Source organism: Urocampus carinirostris, chromosome 15 (assembly GCF_059441175.1).
Source record: "Urocampus carinirostris isolate Australia breed hairy pipefish chromosome 15, RoL_Ucar_1.0, whole genome shotgun sequence".
NCBI classification, from domain to species: domain Eukaryota; kingdom Metazoa; phylum Chordata; class Actinopteri; order Syngnathiformes; family Syngnathidae; genus Urocampus; species Urocampus carinirostris.
Genome location: NC_142363.1, coordinates 32,007,345 through 32,028,556, shown reverse-complemented (window position 1 = coordinate 32,028,556; position 21,212 = coordinate 32,007,345). Strand labels below are relative to the sequence as shown.

General features: G+C 40.7%; 1 protein-coding gene across 6 annotated transcripts; it reads left to right on the top strand.

Annotated features, from left to right (window-relative positions):
* Positions 1 to 2,518: 2,518 nt before the first annotated feature.
* Positions 2,519 to 20,510, top strand: nsd2 (nuclear receptor binding SET domain protein 2). 6 transcript variants are annotated; one of them, XM_088354193.1, is made up of 22 exons: positions 2,519 to 2,682; positions 5,404 to 5,935; positions 6,614 to 6,776; positions 6,872 to 7,026; positions 7,270 to 7,539; positions 7,608 to 7,749; positions 7,873 to 7,958; positions 8,038 to 8,140; positions 8,206 to 8,318; positions 8,405 to 8,494; positions 8,560 to 8,686; positions 8,751 to 8,939; positions 9,688 to 9,867; positions 10,536 to 10,692; positions 10,763 to 10,965; positions 11,030 to 11,133; positions 12,293 to 12,562; positions 15,299 to 15,415; positions 15,640 to 15,781; positions 17,453 to 17,559; positions 17,945 to 18,140; positions 19,887 to 20,510. In XM_088354193.1, the coding sequence occupies exons 2-22, from the start codon at positions 5,429 to 5,431 to the stop codon at positions 20,108 to 20,110; spliced, it is 3,645 nt and encodes a 1,214-aa protein (XP_088210319.1). In that variant the 5' UTR covers positions 2,519 to 2,682; positions 5,404 to 5,428; the 3' UTR covers positions 20,111 to 20,510. The 6 variants fall into 6 exon arrangements, with proteins under 6 accessions (XP_088210319.1, XP_088210320.1, XP_088210316.1 ...); XM_088354194.1 differs by having other exon boundaries at positions 7,240 to 7,467; XM_088354190.1 differs by having other exon boundaries at positions 7,240 to 7,539.
* The last annotated feature ends 702 nt before the right edge of the window (positions 20,511 to 21,212 follow it).

Below are 21,212 nucleotides of genomic sequence, written 5' to 3'. Positions count from 1 at the left end.
TACATTTGTTACAATGACAAGAAATTCTATTCAAGTCAAGTCACGTTTATTTGTATAGCCATTTATCACTGTGAGTCTTATAGGGCTGCTCAGACCAAAGTTTATTGCAAACTACAGACTGTTATTACACCATCCCCTGATCCAAAACCTACATGAGAGCAAGGAAAAACTCAAAACCTCAACATGAGTTAAATGAAGAAACCGTTCTATTCTATTCTATTAGAGAATAAATGCTTTCATTTTTATTCAGATCTCCTGATAAAAAAGTTCCTTGAAGATATTAACCCCCAACTAATTGTGCCATCAAAATGTAAAACAATTTGCAACAACATGTTAATGAGATCCAATTTTTTTTTGTTTGTTCGTCAAGGGTCGTTACATGCCCTAAGAGAGTATACTAAAGAGAGTATACTAGGAATGCTTTGTGGAGAAGCAAATTTAAAGAAGCAAATTTGAATGCCATGCCCCTAAAAATAGAATTTACTTTTATATTTTATGTTTGTATAGTTTATATTTACAGTGTAAATCAAATTTATCTATAACAGTGGTTCTCAAATAGTGGGGTGGGCCGTCTGGGGGGCGTGGGCGCGTTTGACCTCGAAATTCTTTTTAAACTTCCCTAAGAATCAAGTGCAATTACACGTCCACTACACTAGTGAGCAGTGGCGCCCTCTTTGGCAGTGTTTTTGTTACTTTTAACCTCCACACAGTGCATTGAGTATGAAGTGTGGACACGAAATGGAGCAGATCCTCAAGTGACCCCAAAAAACAATAATTACCCTGATGAGGGGACAGACTTCTTGGGGGGCGCGAGGGGATTTCTTCTTCCAAGAGGGGGCGTGACAGAAAATAATCGAGAAGTACTCATCTATCCGAATACTCTTTTTCATTGTATTTAAACCTTTTAAGTCTTTATTACATGTTCACCCTGGAGTGACACGTCTAATCTTGTTCTAAACACTGTACCCTATGTTACAAAGACTTTTACATTCTGTTCTGTTCTATTTTATTCTGCTTATTTTAATGTATGACTTGTTCGAAAGCTGTGTTTGTTTCGAGGTTATGCAGGTTTTTTTTTAATTACTTTTTTCTCTGACTTTCCATAACATGTATTTATAACTCAAAACAATAATTATTTTTTTAAAAAATGATTTTTTTTAAAACAGCCTTGAATAAGAATTACAAATAGAACTAGAATTGTCTTTAAAGTCATTAATATCAACGTTGTGACATATCGTATGCAGACATGGCTCTCCAGGGTAAACATGTCATATAGAGACTTTGAAGAGAAAATATAAAAGACTATTAGGATGAATAGGCATATAGTTACAACATAGTTCTCAGAAAAACTGACCTATGTAATAAAAAGAATAATACAATGAAGAATATAGTATTGTAACAATAGTACAGTTAAAACAAGTGCAGCAGCATTTTTTAAAAAATCCAATATAATTCACATGGTGTATATACAGTACACATTTTTCACAGTTAAATATGGCAACAACCAATAGAGAATTAAACCCAAAATTGTCACGGGATATGTTTTCACAGTTTTGTGTGAATGTTTAGGGTTGCGATGGCACTGGGAAAGAAGCTCACTTTGAGCCTGTTTGTCTCAGTTTTGAGGGACCTGGAGCACCTACCAAAGGGCTATCTATCTTTCTATCTACCTTGGTCATATCCCTCAAGAAGGGTGACCGACAGAAAGACAAACACATACCATAAAAAAGAAAAAAAAAAAAGGGAAAGAAATAGCAACAAACATTTTTGGACCATGGCCAACCCAAATGCCCAAACAAGTTAGGCACCTCAGCACCTAAATTGGTCATCCTTACATCCCCCCAGATTAAACGGCACACAAGAAAGCGGCTATGTCACTCGGGTCCGGGTGACCCAACACACTCCTCTGTTCAACAGCAGGGCCCGAAAGCTTTTTACTGGTTTACTCCTGCCGCATCATACAGGTGCCCTGCCCATCCCTTAGAACGCATCCAAACATCCCACTATCCTTTTACAACACCTCTCCACTCATTCCTATCACCAACAAGGGCTCTAGCTTCTACTAGATTTTACTTTGCTATCCTCTTTCCTGCAGGGCACTCATTACACCATCCATACACGTCAATCGCGGCCTTCCTCTTGTTCTCCTTCCATTTACTTTTGCTACCAAAGGGCACAAGGTCAAATAGGTAGTGGTAAAGCCGTATTATAGACCGGGTAGAGAGCAGCCGATGATCTTTTGGGCCGTGTTGATTACTCTCTATGTTTGTCCTGTCCGCTGCCGTGCTCCCAGCATACCATACAGTAATGCGGTAAGCCGGAATGCCTTCTACTGTGGCTTTGGAAAATCTGCTAGTGAGTGAGATCATCTACTCACAAATGTTAAATTGTTTTCCCGGGTGTACATAACGTGTTTTTATAATTGTTTAAAAAAAAAGAAGAAAGAAATACTTGAAATATTAAAAACGACCGCAAACGTGCTAGTGCGTAAGATCATCTACTTCCTGTTTGTTTTTCTTTCAATCCGCCAATCAGGAGCGAGTATTTTTCGCGCTGGTCGTCGTCGCAGTTTGAGTTCCCAGCTTAAGCCTTTTCACTCCACTTGAATGAAATTCGTCAATTTTCTCCATGGATAAACTCCCCGTTTCCGTCTGAGCGAGCACCAGGACGTTCACCCAGCAGGTAAAACCTCCGAACGCCGCCGTTTGCCCAAAATGACACCGCCGAGCTATGGGGAACAAAACTCGCGGACTTTTTTTTTTTTTTCCTTCTGGAAAAGTGTACACTTGTCCCGGGGCCCAGCATCCATTTTAAGCGATAGGCGGCTAGTTAGCTTATGCTAACTTTTGATGCTAATTTTCAATGGGTTTTTTTCTGCTTAGCATTGAGCTGTCATGGCGTCGACAAAGTGACTTTTATCAGCGAATATTTAATTCAAACGACAGCAGTTGTAAAAATTTTTAACACTATTTGGTTTTCGGTGAATATTTCCTCGCGGCATATTCTGGGGCATTGTGCGGAGGCTTTGTTTGCTTTCTACTTAAATGGCTGACGGACACGAATATCTCAAAATAAATTTATGTATTTTTATTTGCCTGTTACGTGTACTCATTATTAAAAACACAAGAGAGACTAGTTTTTAAATGTAAAAGTACATTGAAAGTTGGAACACCCACAAGGCGCTCGCCAGACAAGATAAATCGATCCACGATGAATCAGAATTGTCTTTATCGTCTTTAACAACGTAGTGAACATTCTTTACAACGACATTAGACGTGGCACCCCCGGATGAACATGCCATAAAAAAACGTAAAAGAGGAAAACAATAAGAAACAAAGAAGTCAGGATCCATAAGCGAATATTAACATGGTAGTTCTTTTTAAACTGGCCTAAGCTTTAAGTGCATCAGAAATTGAAAAAAGGCATTAACATCAACGTATTTCTAAAACAATAAAAAAATAAAAAACGAATAATATAAATAATATTCCTTTTGAATTTAAGGAGTCAGGACTCGGGGCTAATTGTGCTACTGAAGCAGCCCTATTTAAAGTGACCAACGATCTCCTGTGGACCTCAATGTATTACTAGATAGGCTGGAAAAAATGGATTGATCCCTCAGGAACCATCTTCTTATGGCTTCGGTCCAACCTCTCAGATAAGACTTATTGTGTTAAATACGGTGATATCACTTCAGAGCCTTTTAGTGTTGCCTCTGGTGTCCCACAAGGCTTAGTTCGTGGCCCCCTCCTTTTCAATATTTGTATGCTTCTGCTAAGTAAGATTATTTACAATTATATTATTAGTTTCCATTGTTATGCAGATGACACTCAGCGTTATCTGTCAATGAAGAAAACTGCTCTGTCATCTTGAGTTAATCCTGTATTTTTAATATTCGTTTATGTATACATTTATATAGTTTTTTAGTTTTATTACGATGGCAACTGTGTGGACAGCAAAGTAAGAATTTTATTGTGCAGGGATCGTGGTTCTTTTCTGTACATATGACAGCAAACACTTTGAATTTGAAGTTGTGGAAATCTTGAGGGCTGGAAGATTAAAATAAACATGTTACTTAATTTCTTGCACTATAACCCTGAAAAAGCTGAAATTGTATTCAATGGTCTAGCTCAATGAAGATTATTTCATGTACAGCAGCCCCTTCTCATTGTTTCTTCATTTTTCTCTTGCAAAGGTTTGGAGTTTTTCCTTGCCATTTAAAACCTTTTGTGATTAAGGGCTATACTAATTAATATGACACGAATATACTTTTTCTATATATAGGTGAGGTGTGTTTTCTTTTTTATCCCCTACAGTCTCGTGTGCATGTTTAAGGTGTTGATGGCCTTGAGGTAGAAACTGTCCGTGAGCCTGTTTGTCCATATACGTCTGCCGGAAGTCAGCAGGTCAAAGAGATGGTGGCTAAGGTTAGAATGGATCCTCCTAATGTTGTTGGCTCGGCTGTGGGATTGCGAGCTGGGAATGACCTTCAGACTGGGCTCGCGAGACCCTCAAAATCATGATATATATCCCAGGATCTGCAGGATTATGTGTGCTTGATTCTTGGTTCGGTTTCTGGGCATTGATGGGCTTATAATTATTATTATTATAAGGCATCATTGCATTCAGTGCTTTTGCCCTATTTCTGCACTGAACCTCTGAAAACTGGCAAGCAGCTAGCTTGTGCGTTCTCTGAGAGACTGTTTCAATTTTTTAAGAGTGGTAGTAGCTACATGATCGATTTTCAGTGCCCTCCCTTGTGGTGCAATTCTTCGTTGCAAATCGCATTTAGACTATCTGTTTTGAAAAACGTATTAGAGAAGCAAAAACAAAGTAGTTGTAACATTTCAAGACTGCTGCTGTTTCCTTCATCAGACCCCAGGCGTTCTATTCTTGCCTCAGCATTCCTTTTTTTGCATGAGAAAAGTTATTAAGTTTCTCCTTTTTAGAGATAAGGACTTAACTTGCAGGGTTTCTCCAGGGGAGGATTTTTTTAAGGCCTGGTGTAAATGGGTTGGAAAAACCGAAAATGTAATACCCGTAATCCTATTTTTTACTGGGTGGATATCTTGTAACTTCTTTTTTGGGGGGTAAGAATGTGGTGGAGATGATAGGTCGATGCAGTTTGGATGTGAGTCGAACATTTTTTTTGATACTCAGGTGAGGGAGGACAACAAAGGCATTATGGCCCACTGAACATTCAAAACAACTTTAGGAAACCCTGAGTTGTAGCCTTATTTTTGAGCAGTGACCATCAAACTGCTTTTAATAAAAGCATTACCAAATATGTCTATCATTATGGATAGCAACTACACATACTGTTCAGATTTAATGACTTTAAACTCGATTGTGAATATTTTATATTTACACATGATTAATGCAATCTCGTTCCTGGTGTTTTGCCAGTGTGTGTGCAACATACTTGAATGGAATGGACAGCATAGGCAGGTCTTTGCCATTGATGCCTGAGCCGGCCAACCCCATCAGCATGAAGCAGCCGCCAGAGTCCTGTGGCGACCCCTCCATGTTGATAGACCAAGCCGTCGCTACATTGGCTGCCACCCTGCAGGATGGCATGCTCCATAAGATGTCCAGCCACGAGAGACTCAAGGATCTCACATCACTTGTGCTTAACGGCGACCAAGAATCCATTTCCAACCTCTGCACTGCCGAGACCCCTGTCCTCAATGGTGTAGAAGCCCCCTCTCCCAACGTGACTCTTCAGCACGCTGATCCTGAGCTGAAGGCCACCGTTCCACAATTGGTCAAGACGCCACTTGTTGAGCCGTGCTCGGCTAGCGAGACTGGTTTGTCATTGGCGCCTCAGGAAAGACAGGCAGCGAAGAAGCAGCGGGGGAGACCTCAAAAACTAAAACCCAACCTAAATTCTGCCGCAACTGGAGATGTTCTCAACTCTGCTTTGGAGGCAGCAGAGGTGGTAAGTTTTTACTAGTTTTATAAAGTGGTAAATTATTGGCATCCAAGTTCATGTTAAATAGGAGTTTAAAAAAACGCAAACCCGAGTAAAGTTCATACTTTCTAATAGGCTTTTCCTGGCCTTTTTGTAGTCCCAAGCCATGGTCCGCAGAAGGATCCCACAACATCAAAAGGACCTCATTGTTGAAAGATATCTTTCAGGAGAAGGATACAAACGAATTTCTAAGGCATTAAGTATGTCATGGAACTCTGTAAAGGGTGTTGTCGTTAAATGGAGAAAGCACGGTACAACGGTGGCTTTACCGAGAACTGGGCGTCCTTCCAAAGTCCATGATTGGAGGAGACAACTGGCTGAGAGGCCAACTAAAGCATTGGAGGAGCTGCAGAAACCTCTAGCAAGTACATGATTAGTACAGGGGATGAGACTTTTAGCCGTCATCTTTCTGGACAGAACGGTACTTACTGCACTCGACCAAAAGAACGCCATACCGACTGTGGAAAAAAAAGTTCAGGAAAAACCCTAATAGAACAGCTAAACTTTAAATTTATTATCAGACGTGTTTGCAGACTCCCATTTAATACAAATTTGAATGCCACTGATTAGTCTGGTCAGATTTCCATTTTAAAAAATTGTCCTGACTTTTGCAACAAAAGTTCTTTATTTTACTTTTTATTTTAGACTGCAATCGCCTCGGAGCTGTTACCAGGCCCTACAGAAGCGCCGTCTTTGCTGGGAAGCTTCTCTGTCGGCGACGTGGTCTGGACCAAGGTGTCAGGGTACCCATGGTGGCCCTGTATAGTGACCAACGACCCTGAACTTAACCACCACGTAAAACCTAACGGTGACTCCTCTTTTCAACTGTTTCACAATACCTATACTTTGGATAGTTTCTCTTATATGTATGAATCTCTTTTTTTCTTCTTCCATTTTCAATAGCTAAAGGCGGGTCAGGCCTCTTTTACCATGTGCAGTATTTTGGAGATGCTCCTGAGAGGGGCTATATTTTTGAGAAAAACATGATATACTTCGCCAAGGAGAGCCAGTACAAAGCGCTCAGTCGTCACCGGGCATCGCACGGCCTGCACAAACAGGTGCCCTAAAAATGTTAACTTACAATTATTGGGAAGAATCTGCATGAATGGACCGGCTCACTTGAGTCTGGAGCAGACTTTCCATTTGAGCTCTTTCTTTTATTTGAAACTAACAAACATATTTTAGTCTACTTGAGATGGCTTTCAGTATCCTCTTAATTTACAATATTGGACCAATACGAATGTCAACAGCCGTCTTCCTGTCATGTCCAGAAACTTCCATCTGTGCCCCGTAAACTGCAGCCTCAGTGGAAAATGGGCGTCATCCAGGCAACGGAGGCGCTGGCCATGTCGCCAGATGACCGCTTGGCCAACTTCACCTTCGTGTACAACGAGAGCGGGCCCCACCTCAACCCCTGCATCCTGGACAAGCTGAAACCGGAAGCCAGCATGGAGCTGGAGGCCCGCCTCTTGATGGGGGAGGCCACCCCAACACACAGGGTACGGCTGAATGGAGACCACACAAAAAATGGCCTTCAGAGAAAGAAAAGAAATGCTGGTCATATGCTAAAGGTTTGGCCAAACCACTATCTGTGGATTTTGAACGTTTTACACACCTCCTAAAATATATCTTTTGACAGGATTCACTCTCCATGGGATCTGTGGTAGCTCCTAATGCGCTCAAACACAGACAACCTGACTCCCATCTAAAGTCAGACGGGAAGACAGAGACGTCAGCAGGTTTAGCCCAAAAGAGAAAGTTGGGTGAATGTTTTGCTCCAGGTCAGTAGTAAAGTTGAATTGTTACACTTTTAGTTTTCAGATTTCTGCCATCCCACAAAAAGTCATCCTTAATTTTCGATGTGAAATGTTCAGTCATGACCTTTTACTACTTTTTGCTCTTAGATGGAAAAGGGCTGAAGAAAACACCGCAGAGGACATCTCTGCTTGACTCAGTGGTGGACCAGCAGCCCAAAAAGCGGCGGAAAAATGTGACGTTTACAGAGATGATCATTCATGTGTCATGCGATGCCACAGGAAACTCATACTAAAAGCATTATTCCTAAACAGGGCCAGGCCTCTATTGTGGCGGGAGCCAAGGAGAAGACCACGGCCGGGAGGTGTAAACCTGGCAAAGAAGCCAAGAAACAACTTGAAAAGCATCAAGTACTGGGTATAAATACAATCCATCCTCTGGGCCCCATGACTAGGTTTTAAAAAATGTTACTCTTAATCCAGATGAGCATGAAGCGGAAAAGCCAAAGCGAAAAAGAAAGCGAAAACAGAATGGTGACAATATAGGCGGGCCTGCCAAGATCAAAAGAAGATCGTCGTTTTGTCCAGAAGCTGAGGTACAATAGCAAGACATCAAAATACCTTTTTGGGCTGGAAAATATAAAAGTGACATTTAATTAACTGGGCCACACTTTGTGTGCAGGGATCCGGAAGTGAAGGGTGTCCTGAGTCCCCAAGTGGCAGTCTAGACAGCATGAAAAAGGGAGAACGCAAGAAAGAATTTGTCTGCCAGGTCTTAAGAATATTTGACCAAGGTAGAAGACGACCCCCGTGTCTTACCTTTGTGGTGCTGTTCAGGTGTGTGAGCAGGCTGGCGAGGACCTGGTGGCCTGTGAAGGTCAGTGCTGTGGCATGTTCCATCTCCGCTGCCTGGGCGAAAGCTTCAAGTTGGAAGACAAACCATTGTGTCAGCAATGTAGGACAGGTGAGCACACACATACTGCTTCCTTCATGTACTGTCGGATCTTTCAGCTTCTTTCTCCGACCAGGTGTTCACCCGTGCTTCACGTGCAAGCAATCGGACGGCGACATGCAGCGCTGCCACGTAGCAAATTGTGGCAAATTCTACCACGAAGTGTGCGCCCGCCTTAGCCCGCTGGCTGTGTTTGACAACAAAGGACTGCGTTGCCCGCTGCACGCCTGCCTCAGCTGCCACTTTGGCTCCCGCACCCAGCAGGGTAAGGAAAGTCAACTCGTATGACTTGATTAAATTGAAGCAATGTACCTCACATTAGAGGTAAGATTGGGCCTAGAAAAATCCGGCCTGTGGGTCTATAAGCTCTAACTTGATTTGAAGCTTTACTTCGGCCCAAGCTAATCTCGAAGCTTTGCTTCGGTGCCAAGCTAATCTCGAAACTTTACTCTGGCGCCCAAGTTTGCATTTCGGCTGAAGTATGCAGCTTCGGGTTTACTTCGGGTCTAGTCCCTCAAATCAAGTGTGCACTTCGAAGTGCAATGCCGAAATGAACACCTAGGTGTCACAGTGCGCATTTCGGCAAAGTGCAGCGAAATGGAACTGAACAAAATGGCACTGAAAAGAAGATCAGATGCTGCAGATTACAAGATGCAAATAGTGAAATATTCTGCTAAAAAGCAAAAAGAACGTTTGTAAAGCTTGTAAGCAATTGGAGAGGAGCGGAAATTGCGTCTGTCGTAAGCCGCGTAGAAGGAGGAAGCGGCGCATCTTTTACCGAAACACGGAACTGCAGCAACTGCAGTAACTCAAGTAAAAGTACTGTTACTTCAGAAAAACATTACTTGAGTAGAAGTAAAAAGCGTTCATCTAAATAATTACTTGAGTGAAAGTAGGTGCTACACTAAGGGGAGAGGGGGGACCGTCAAAAGAGAAGCCATTTTAAGCCGAAGTTTCAGTTTGGGCCAGAGATCTTCTCTACCTCACATAATGTTGATTATCTATTTTTGCAGGCCGGTTGATGCGATGTCTGCGGTGCCCGGTGGCCTACCACGCCGGCGACCAGTGCATGGCGGCGGGCAGCGAGACGATCACCAATGCCGCCTTCATTTGCACCAACCATTTCAGCGCCAAGAAGGGGAACAGGCACCACAGTCACGTCAACGTCAGTTGGTGCTTCGTCTGCTCCAAAGGTAAGCGGCAAAAACTAACATTAGGGATATATTTGCTGGTTCTAAGACATTTCACAAGACAACGAATGATTATAGAATAGAATTAGAAGGGTACTTGTTATGGGATTACGTTAGTTACGATGAGATTGGACGTGGCACTCCAGGAAAAGCAAGTAATAAAGACTTAAAGGATAAAAAATAAGCTTAAAAAAGAATATTATGGCATATAGGTAGTATTTATAGGGTAATGGTTGCAGACTGGCCTAAATTGTATGTAAATCAAAAAAAGTGATTACTTACTTCTTAACCTATTTGTAGAACACTTTTGAGGCAATGAAATGCTACTCAAAGAGCTGTACGTAAGCACTCAATGTAAAATGGAAAAAAAATCGCCCCTTTTCCCCTCCCAACAACCTAGAACACTAAACACACACACACACACAGTGGTTTAAACAAAAATGGCACGGCACAGATTAACCATGTGAGGAAAGCACCTGAGGGAGTCTCTTTCACACTGATGGGGATCTCAACAGTTGCATCAGGATGGATTTTCAGCCTGCTAGCCACACCCTACCAGAAACGCAAAAATCAAGAAACGACAACAACTAGAGTACTTAAACATGTGTTAGCACTAAGCTAATAGACTCTTCCAATTTAAAACTTATGTAAATATTGTTTTTGACTGCTAGGGGGTCAACTATTGTGCTGCGAGTCTTGTCCCGCCGCCTTCCACCCTGACTGCTTAAACATCGCCATGCCCGACGGCAGCTGGTTCTGCAACGACTGCCGCGCCGGCAAGAAGCCCAAATACAGAGACATCATATGGGTCAAACTGGGAAATTACCGGTGAGTCCCGTACACAGGCGCAGCTTTCTTACCAAAACCATTCTAAGTGGTGCTTTTGTTTTACTTCAAGATGGTGGCCTGCAGAAATTCACCACCCCCGCAACATCCCCACCAACATCCAGCACCTTCGTCACGAGATCGGGGAGTTCCCAGTCTTCTTCTTCGGCTCCAAGGACTATTACTGGACGCACCAAGGCCGTGTCTTCCCTTACATGGAGGGCGACCGCGGAAGCAAGTACAAGAAAACCAGCATCGGAAAAGTCTTCAAGACGGGTAACGATTCCAACGTGAAATGTGACTTGGAATGTGTCGTCTTACCTGCTTTTGCGCCCCTCAGCTTTGTTAGAGGCAGAATCTCGATTCAAGGAGAATAAGATGAAGCAGGAAGCCAAGGAGGCGCAGGAGAAAAATCGAAAACCGCCTCCGTACAAATTTATCAAGGTAGAATATAAAATTTTCACAATGACGAATATTGACAGAAAATGATTGCTACTTATTGTGTCTGATACGTTTATTTTGCTTGTTTCTGTTTTTACTATTGGACACCTGCACAGGAGATTGCTTAGAATGAATACCAGTTCATTATTTTGACTTATTCCTCACTGTTCTTTGTTCTTTTAATTATCATGCACTGTTAACATAATTGTCACAATCAGCCATAAAAAGAAAGGGCTCAGTGGGGGGCTTTGAGATCAGATTTGAAGTTTGGCTTTGGGAGGGTTTTTCTGTACAGTCTCCTCTTGTTATCCTTGCATACTCAAAATCAAAAGTAGACTTGACTCATCAGCAACCCTAGCATCAACTTATTTCGCATAGCCAAAAACTTACAAGAGTCATACATTGTTTGTACGCATTTAGAGTTTGGGTCTCTTAGATGCCAGTCTATTGGTCCATGTCATATAGTGTACTGCTCTGCAATTGATTTGCATCACAGCATCGTGAAAATACAAATGCAACTGATTGAAATCTGTTTCAGAATGCTCTATTTCTCTGTTGAATTCAGTTCACAATCTCGTGTAACAAACTTGAATTTGTCTAGCTTTGGGTCCCAAACCTTCTTGTGATGCCAAAGGTAGAAGCAAAAACATGATAACGATGGAAATAGAACTAGTAGTTATAAAGAACCTCGTAGAAGGCCCATTCATTGTTACCCTCACTAAGGAATATGGCGGTAACCATTTGACAATAGGGACATTTATTAAGAATTTGGAGACTAATAAAGCAACAAATGCTTGCAAGGACCTTGCAATCTTCCCAAATGAAAAAATCAGTTTTCATTTTAATCTGACTCCACTGTAATAATTGATGCAAATCAAATTGAATTTTTATTTTACATTTATTTGTGATGTTATTTATTCCTAGATGTTACATTAAGTAGTACTTAGTAAATATTAATTTGATTTTTCATATGTGTATACAATTTAAATGATTTAATCTGGAGTACTTAGGGTTTTAAATGCATTAGCTAATCACAAATTTCTGTTTGCGATCCCCACGTCAGAACGGATTCATGTTGTATCCTGGGGGTTTACTATATGGTCATGAAACAACGTTTGTAACAGTTTTTCTCTAAATGCACTACTTTTGAAAACCTTGGCAGGTCAACAAACCAGTGGGCAAAGTCCAGGTTTATGCGGCCGACGTGTCTGAGATCCCCAAATGTAACTGCAAGCCTTCGGTGAAGCGTCCTTGCGGCTTCGAGTCGGAGTGCCTGAACCGCATGCTGCAGTACGAATGCCACCCGCAGGTTTGTCCTAGTGGCCAGCGCTGCTGCAACCAGGACTTTACCAAGCGCCTCTACCCGGACACCAAAATCATCAAGACGCCTGGAAAGGGCTGGGGCCTGATCGCTCTGCGTGACATCAAAAAGGTGATTCAAGATAATCCGTATAAACCAGGGGTGGGCAACTATTTGAAGTGGCAGCCGCATTGGGTATCCAGTTTTTTTCATGTCTGAATACATATACATGCAGACATCTACATGCTATACATCTGCTTTTAAATGGATTAGTTTCATCAAATTGGTTTATAAAACGCAAAATGTCTTCAAACGTGTCCTCATTACATCTGCGAGAATCCAGTGAATACAACTGTGTAAAATATTTCCACACGATAATGCAGACAGATTTTTAAGACAAAATCCGCCTAAAAGCATTCCTACTTCTTTGGACGTTCCTTGTTGTAATTTGTTCATTTCGCCACATAATGTCCGTTTACAAATAAATAGACTCGTTAAATTATTTACAATATGGCCCTTCTGACTCTCCGCTAAAAGCGGGCTTTTTGTTCGAGAGCGTTCTCCATCCGGGCCCCGGTGCTGTGGAATGCTCTTCTCCCTAAGATTCGATCTGCAACCTCAGTGGAAATGTTTAAATCTAAGCTTAAAACACACTTCTACTCTATAGCATATGAATAACCTATACTTTATGTTGATAATATGTGTATCATTTGTCCTCATTTAGGTTAATAGTCTAATAATAGTTTGCAATAGTGTTTGATTTGTGCAGCCCTTTGAGTCTCTTTGTGATTAAGGGCTATACAAATAAACATGACTTGACAGTCCACAGCCCATATTAGCCTATGAAGGTCCGTATTGATAAACAGACATTGCCTCCTTTAGCTTCAAATAATTTCAGCCAGGAGTAACCGAATCAAATGATAATTGACACTTTGGTTAGCCAATGAAATTGGAAGAGAATGATAAGCAGATATACGTTGTGTATTCAAATCAGACCCCAAAATAAAGGTGCTTAATGTCACCCGTAATTCAATTTTATGCACCATTATTATGCACAAGTGTGCACGATTATTGATTGACTTCTGGAAAAATAAGTCAAACATTTACAACTCTTTAAAAATGTCTAAAGTGGAATACACAGTTGCAGAGTTTTCATAGCTGTAAACTTGTCGTCTCCAAATGGCAATTTTGGAAACTGCTAGACCTACCCTTAGAAAGTGTTTTAAATACAATGTTTGGTTCTTCAGATTCAAATTTCACAAGGTACTGAAAAAGCCTTCAAGCGATTGTCTCTCCTGTTGTTGAGCTAATAAGCCCATGCTACACTCATCTGCAGGCATTAGTTTAAAAAATAAAATCAGGCAAGAATAAACCTTCTATTTCTGTGTGTTCCAATTAAGATTACGCAACGTTTTGAAGTATGTTACCTTTCAAAAGAGAACAAAAGCGTCCATATTCTCCAAAGGGTTCAAGAACAGCATTCAATTTATTTTGGGAACGTCTTGGATTGGGATTTTAGGCCAGTTTTACAGGAACGTTAAGGTTAAGTAAAGTCAAATTGTTGGAATATTAGCTTCCTTTTTTAAGCACAAAGTTTGTTATTGAGTTTTGTAGCATTACTGTAGTTTTATTTTTGTAGTATCTATGCAGTTGCAGTTTTGTAGTATTTCCATGGTGGATTTTTTAGTAGTAGTATTGTATTATATTTTTGTTAATATTTCTGTCATCTTATTTCCTTATTACTATCTTTTTTAGTATTTCTGTCCTATTATTTGTGCAATGATATATTTGTATTATAGTATTACTGTAGTGGAATCTTAATTATTTCTTAAGATTTCTTTTCCATAATAGTATGTTTAAAGTATTTCCAAAAATGAATTTTTATAGTATTTTTGTAATATTACTGTAGTTGTGTATTTGTAGGTTTCTATTGTAATAATTTGTATGCTCGAATTACAGTAATACTGCAGTACGATTTTGTTTTTTAGTATTTCTTTTCAGAATGAAAGCAAAATAAAATATTTTGTCGCAGTTTTTAAGAAGTAAATTGTATGGACTATTTCGTTTTCTAGCAATGATTTAATATTTTTGTAGTAATATTTTTGTATTATTGAAGTGGAATCTTTGTAGTATTTCCATAATAGTATTTTTTAGTATTTTTAAAGTATTTCCAAAGAAGTATTTCTATAGTATTTTTGTAATATTACTGGCATTGTGTATTCGTAGATTTCTATTGTAATAATTCTATGTTCGAATAATAGTATTACTGCAGTAAGATTGTTTCTTAGTTTTTCTTTTCAGAATGAAAGCAAAATAAAATATTCAGTCCCGGTTTTTAAGCACTAAATTGTATGTACTGTTTCGTTTTCTCGCCATGTTTTAGTATTTTTGTGGTAATATTTTTGTTGTGGACTCACGAAGAGACAGTGGGGACAAAATGATACATTTAATATTTTCATTATTTTTTTTAAACAAAACAAATTGTCAAAATTCGTTAGTTTATGACCCCCCAAAAAAAACAAAAACGCTGTGTCTTATTTTGTGTTGTTACATTTTTTTCATGTAGATTTTATTATGAATTTGCAAATGTGTTTTTTTTTCTTTTAGGGTGACAAATGGTTGGTCATCAAAATAATTAACATTTTCTTAATGTTATAGGATTTGCTTAGTATTATTCATCTAATTATTTTTGCATTGTACAATGCTGAAGATCCTTCGTGTAGCTCTCGTTTGGTGGCTAATTGGCTGCAAAAATATCTTATCGGGGATTCGTCATTGAAATAAAGTTGACTAATACCTATTAAACCCCCACTTTTTGCTTCGAATACCCCGCGATTCGTACTGAACAGAGCCCTGTCAATCCACCAGGGCGAGTTTGTGAACGAGTACATCGGCGAGCTGATCGACGAGGACGAATGCCGGGCCAGGATCAAATACGCTCACGAAAATAACATCACCGACTTCTACATGCTCACGATCGATAAGGTATTTTCATTTTTTCAAGCGATGCTCCCAAGTGCACACGAGTGCTGCTCACTTTGCAGTTCCTCCTCCACTGGGAGCGACATGAATGAGACGGTATCGCTTTGGGAACGTTGCAAAGCAGTCCACAGCCACGTTACAGTTGCCGATACTACAAACACTGCACCATTTGGTGAAAATACGTCCGTGACTGTAACACTTGTTTGCCGTGTCATTTTTCTCTCCAGGACCGAATCATCGATGCGGGTCCCAAGGGCAACTTTTCTCGCTTCATGAACCACAGCTGCCAACCCAATTGCGAGACTCAGAAGTGGACTGTCAACGGAGACACGCGTGTGGGACTGTTTGCTGTCTGTGACATCGAAGCAGGTGGGGGCGCTTTAAGTCTAACAACCGCTAACATACTATGGACACCCGGGGATACCAGATGAATCTGCTCTGAGGTGGGGGTTGTTAGGGGAAATTATCGTATGGGCGGGAATAGAAACCTAAGGAAGGAGCTTATTCTTTCTGTAAAAACATTAAAAGTGTATATGCTCGTTAAATGGTAAATGGTACATGGTCTGCATTTTTAAAGCTCTTTTCAAGTCAATGAAGAGCTCCCAAAGCACCTTACAATGAGCTTCACACTTACCCATTCACGCACACACTCACTCACCAATAGGGAGTCAGCCATGCAAGGCCTGCTTATTGGGGGCATTAGTGATTCAGTGTCTTGCTCAAGGACACTTCGACATATAACACGGAGGAGCCGGGAATTAAACCTGCGACTTCTTGATCCCCACAAGTAACACATTAGTAAATCTTAAGTACTATAGTTTACAGACTATAAATTGCAGATTTTTTCATAATCTGGCTGGGGTTTGCGATTTATACTCCGGTGAGATTTATATGTTAAATAACACATTATTATATCATTTAGTTTTAAATTGTTATTATCAGTCCAATTTCACGTTATTCTCACTGTAAACCAGAAGAGGGGGTTCTAGGCTGGTGTTGCTCATTTCAACCTTGCTCTGTTGTGGGTGGAAATGTTTTGAACCGGAAGAAGAAAGCTTCATAAAGTCCCAAGTTGGAAGCGTTGTTGACCAGTTAAAGTGACAGAGGATGAAGATTTGATTTAGTGCTATGGAGTGAAGTTGATAGTTTAATAAGCATGTTCTTTATTCTTGAGTTATCTGAATAACTCTAAATATGTAACGTTGTTACTGACATACCATATTCGAGTGTGTCTAACGTGCTGTACCATACTGTGGTCTTTTTTTTTTTTTTATGTGTATATCCTTAAACCAAAAGAATACGTGTTAAGGTAAAATGAATCTTTTACCTTCGGTATGACATGACAAGCTGGTTTATTGGAGTTAGTGGGTGGATGCAGAGGGGGTAGAAGATGACAAATTAAATTTAAAACTATATTAAAACTTCTAGCGAAAATTATCAAGCCCTTAAAAGACTTTGTTGCTTTAATTGCCTCATTATTAATAATAGTCTCCATCGCAATTGGTTACACCCATATTCCTTAGCCAGGGTAACAATGTGTGTGCCTTCTTTGTATTTTTACATTAGCTCAAACCTTGTTTCCGTTGTTGCTTTTCCCCTCAGTATCATTGCATGCCTTGCACTCGAAGCTAAACAGATTCTCAAGATTCTGAAATAACTAAGAGAGAAATGGGGCATTATGGGAAAGTGTTCAGCCAATGGCTTATCTGCATCTTCGTGATGCCAACTAAAAAAAGACGGGCCTCCTGGAGATGTATGAGAAACGAAACACACACAGTGCTAAGCATGAACCCAGCAAAGCTTGAATTTTGTATGTTTTGGCCACACAAAGTAAGTTGTTAATGTAGTATCTTGGGAAATGTCGTAACAAGAGTCCAGAAAAACATTGTAATTCACTTTGTAACGTGAACATTTTGTGAGGTAGAGACACTGTACACTAGGGGTCTACTGTATCTGAAGTTGTAGATGACCCGTAGAGGGTAATTAACTTTGAATAAAGTAAACCTAAAACCTGATTTTTTTCTTTTTTCTCTTTGCTAGGAACTGAGCTGACATTCAACTACAACTTGGACTGTTTGGGAAACGAAAAAACGGTGTGTCGCTGCGGCGCACCCAACTGCAGCGGCTTCCTTGGAGATCGGCCTAAGGTAAACTGTTGGAGTTTTCGTCACTTTAAAAAGACTACGAAGAAAGACGCCTCATACTACGCAACCCACCTTTAAATACTTATTACATCATAGAAATTAAAAACAAATAATTGTAATGAATTACACCTTACATCGAGAAAATGTGCCGTTCTCCAATTGGCTACTGCTTATGACCAACATTGATGTTTATGCTGCATTTGACTGATTGATTGCAGCATGTCCCAACAAATACAATGCACTGAATAATTTCTCGCCATCTACCAGTACTACATCAGTGATCCACCGGTAGATTGTGATCTACATAAATGATCAAATAGGGGAAAAAAAGAAGTCTTTACACATACCATTGTTTTCTCTCTGGCCGATGCTTATTTTCCGTGGGCAGAACTCCAACGGCCCGGCGTCGGATCCTAAAGGGAAAAGACCCAAGCGCAAGCAAAGGAAACGTCGGACGGAGGGCAAAAAGTCGGACGACGAGTGTTTCCGCTGCGGCGACGGAGGACAGCTGGTCATCTGCGGGAAGAAGACCTGCACCAAAGCTTTCCACTTATCTTGCCTCAACCTCTCCAAGAGGCCTTTTGGTAGGCACATACACACTCTTTAGCTAATAGGAATTCAATTACAGTCAATCCCGGGCACTTGATTAAAAGCCACTTGCACAAATTTACAGAAGAAACTCAACTTTTTTGCGCTCCCCGCACCGGATTTTAGCCTGAAGACCTGAACAGCCGGAAAAGTAAACCGGTTCGTGACCATTTCTCATATTTTAATAATGGTCACCGGGGAAATGTCTAGTACAGAAAAGTAACATTTCGATAGCGTTTTAACCAGTCACTGAAAACCTCCCAAAGTGCTTTACTATTAGGAGTGGGAGGATATGCTTTGGTCACGTTTTGATTGTCCATCCACCGCTTATCCTCAGTAGGGTCGCGGGGGTGCCGGAGCCCATCCCAGCTATCTTCGGGCATTGGGTAGGGGACACCCTCAACTGGTTGCCAGCCAGTCACAGGGCACACAGGGACAGACAATTCGCTCACTCATTAACACCTAGGGACAATTTGTACCGGCCAATTAACCTAACCTGTATGGTTTTGGAATCTGGGAGGAAACCCACGCAAGCACTGGGAGAACATGCAAACTCCACACAGGTGGTTCAATCTCATGACCTCAGAACTGTGCCGCACACGTGCTAACCACTGCACCGCCGTGCTGCCGACGTTTCGATTGTATTGTATGTAATTCCAATTCTATAAATATTGCGATTTGATATGATTGTGATTTCATATTTTTTTTCTAAAAAAAAACAAAACATGTTTACGTACTAGATAAGACATCAGAGAAATGTCAATTTTAAAAATGACCCAAAATAAGATCACAATATATACATAAATCAATTTTTTTTGTCCCACTCCTATTTACAATGTACTTCATTCACACTTACCCATTCACACACATACACACACTTACACACACCGTTTAACTCTATTATTACCCAACACCTGTAAAGCCCTTTCCGTGTGTAAACAAGTGGGACGAAGCCAGGCTGCGTGTGCATTGTTAAAGCAGAATGGCAGAATTTAGGTCAGTTTATAGGGCGGCATAGGAGCGCTCGTCTCGGGATCAAGAGATCGCAGGTTCGGTTTCCGGCTCCTACGTGTTGTATGTCGAAGTGTCCTTATGTAGGCGCCTTGCATGGCTACATGGCCACTATCGGTGTGTGTGTGTGAATGGGAAAGTGTGAAGCACATTGTAAAGCGCTTTGGGAGGTCTTCATTGACTTAAAAAGCGCTATAGAAATGCAGAACATTTACCATTTGTAGCAGCCCATTGACACAAAAAGATCATAGATAGGAACAGCTCAAAATGGCACCGAGTATGTGATAGCAGCAAGTTTGTTAACTTTATTTTAAAGCCACCAAAAAACCTTTTGATCGGCAGGGAATTTCTTCCTTTAGGTACTGGAAAAATTGGCCTTGAAAGTGCTTGAATTTGGCCATGAAAAGGGTGTGCAAATTGTGTTTTTAAATTTACACATGTGGCTTTTAATCAGGGGAGCTCTGTAGTCTGGAAATTACGGTAAAAGACTTAGTAGTGTGTACTATTTAGTGCCTCCTAGTGGTACCAAAAAAATGTCATTCAGTTAAAAAAATTCATTTGAATAGTAGGCAAAAATACATGAAAAAAATCATACCGATTTCTATTTTTAATTTGTATTTCTTTTAAATGGTGGAATCTATACTTCGTGGTCGCCGCCATGTTTTTCTGGCATCTTGCTGCTCAGCAGCGCTCATTCGGTATATGCTAACGTCGAGTATTTTCCCCCCCAGGTCGCTGGGACTGCCCGTGGCACCACTGCGACGTCTGCGGCAAAAACTCCGACGCCTTCTGCCAGTTGTGCCCCAATTCCTTCTGCAAGGCCCACCAGGAGGGGGCGCTACGCGCCTGGCCGCCCACGGGCCAGCTCTGCTGCCAAGAACACGAAGAAGTCCGAGACGTCCTACCCAAGAAGACCGACGTCAAAAACGCCAAGAAAAAAGCGGCTCGACCTTAAAAAGATAAGCGAGTCTTTCGACGCCGCGTCGCGTACTTCCTTTTTTCTAGTATACAACTTTAGAGTAACTCGAGGCTTCTATCTTTTTTTTTTTGCATGTAGTTTCCATCAAAACCAAAAAAGTAGCCGTTCTGCCAAATGTTATTTTAATTTTATATAGAGTATAAATAGTAATTTTATACGCATATGCCTGGAAATGACTGCCTTGTACTTAGTCCAGTAGCAACTTTTCCTGTTTTTTGTTTTTTAGTGTTAATATTCAACAGGTTTAATACTAATTCATCTACGTTGTGAGCAACTCTAGTGAGACTTTGAAGCTTGAGAGGGCCAACTTTTGGACTGGGGTTCGAAAAATTTTATTTTATATATTGTTTATGAATAAACTGTTGCATCAGATGGACCGATGGCTAAGCCCCGCCCTCTTTACTCCCTCGGACAAACCTTCAACATTGAGACATTAGGACTATGCCCTGAAAGCATCAATAACCTAGAATGATTACATTTAGAGAACAACTTGTGAAGAATTGAATACCATCTTCACTGTTCCACGGTTAAATGACATTTGATTGTGTCTATATCATGGTACTACAAGATGGCTTTTTACAAACTAAGTATTTTTAAAAAAATTCACTGATCAAAATGAGAGAACAACTATGACTTTAGCATGGGTAAATATTCTGAAGGTTACAACAGTCAGCAATTAGAAGTGTACAGGCCTCTGCCGTGAAACACTTCAGCACATCTGTGGCCACAGGATAGCACAAGTCTCTGGTGTGATTTTGGCCCATTCTTCTTCCAGCCTCCTCCACAGTCCGGTGATTGTAGTGGGTTTCTTGACCATAACTTTGTCACCAAGGATTTTTAGTGGTTCTCTGTAAAAGCCATGTTAGTAATTCAATGTTTTCACCTTTAAGGAAATTCCATACCTGTTTTGCTGTGTCATGGCGCATTCTCTTGCATGAAAACTGCAGGCTGATTGGGCAATGACTCAAATAGAGAAGCATATGGTGTTGAAGAAGTTTCTGGTACACGTTTGCATTCATTCATCCATATATCTGTACAAGAGGCCCAACTCCTGCTGCAGAAAACAGATCCCAAACCA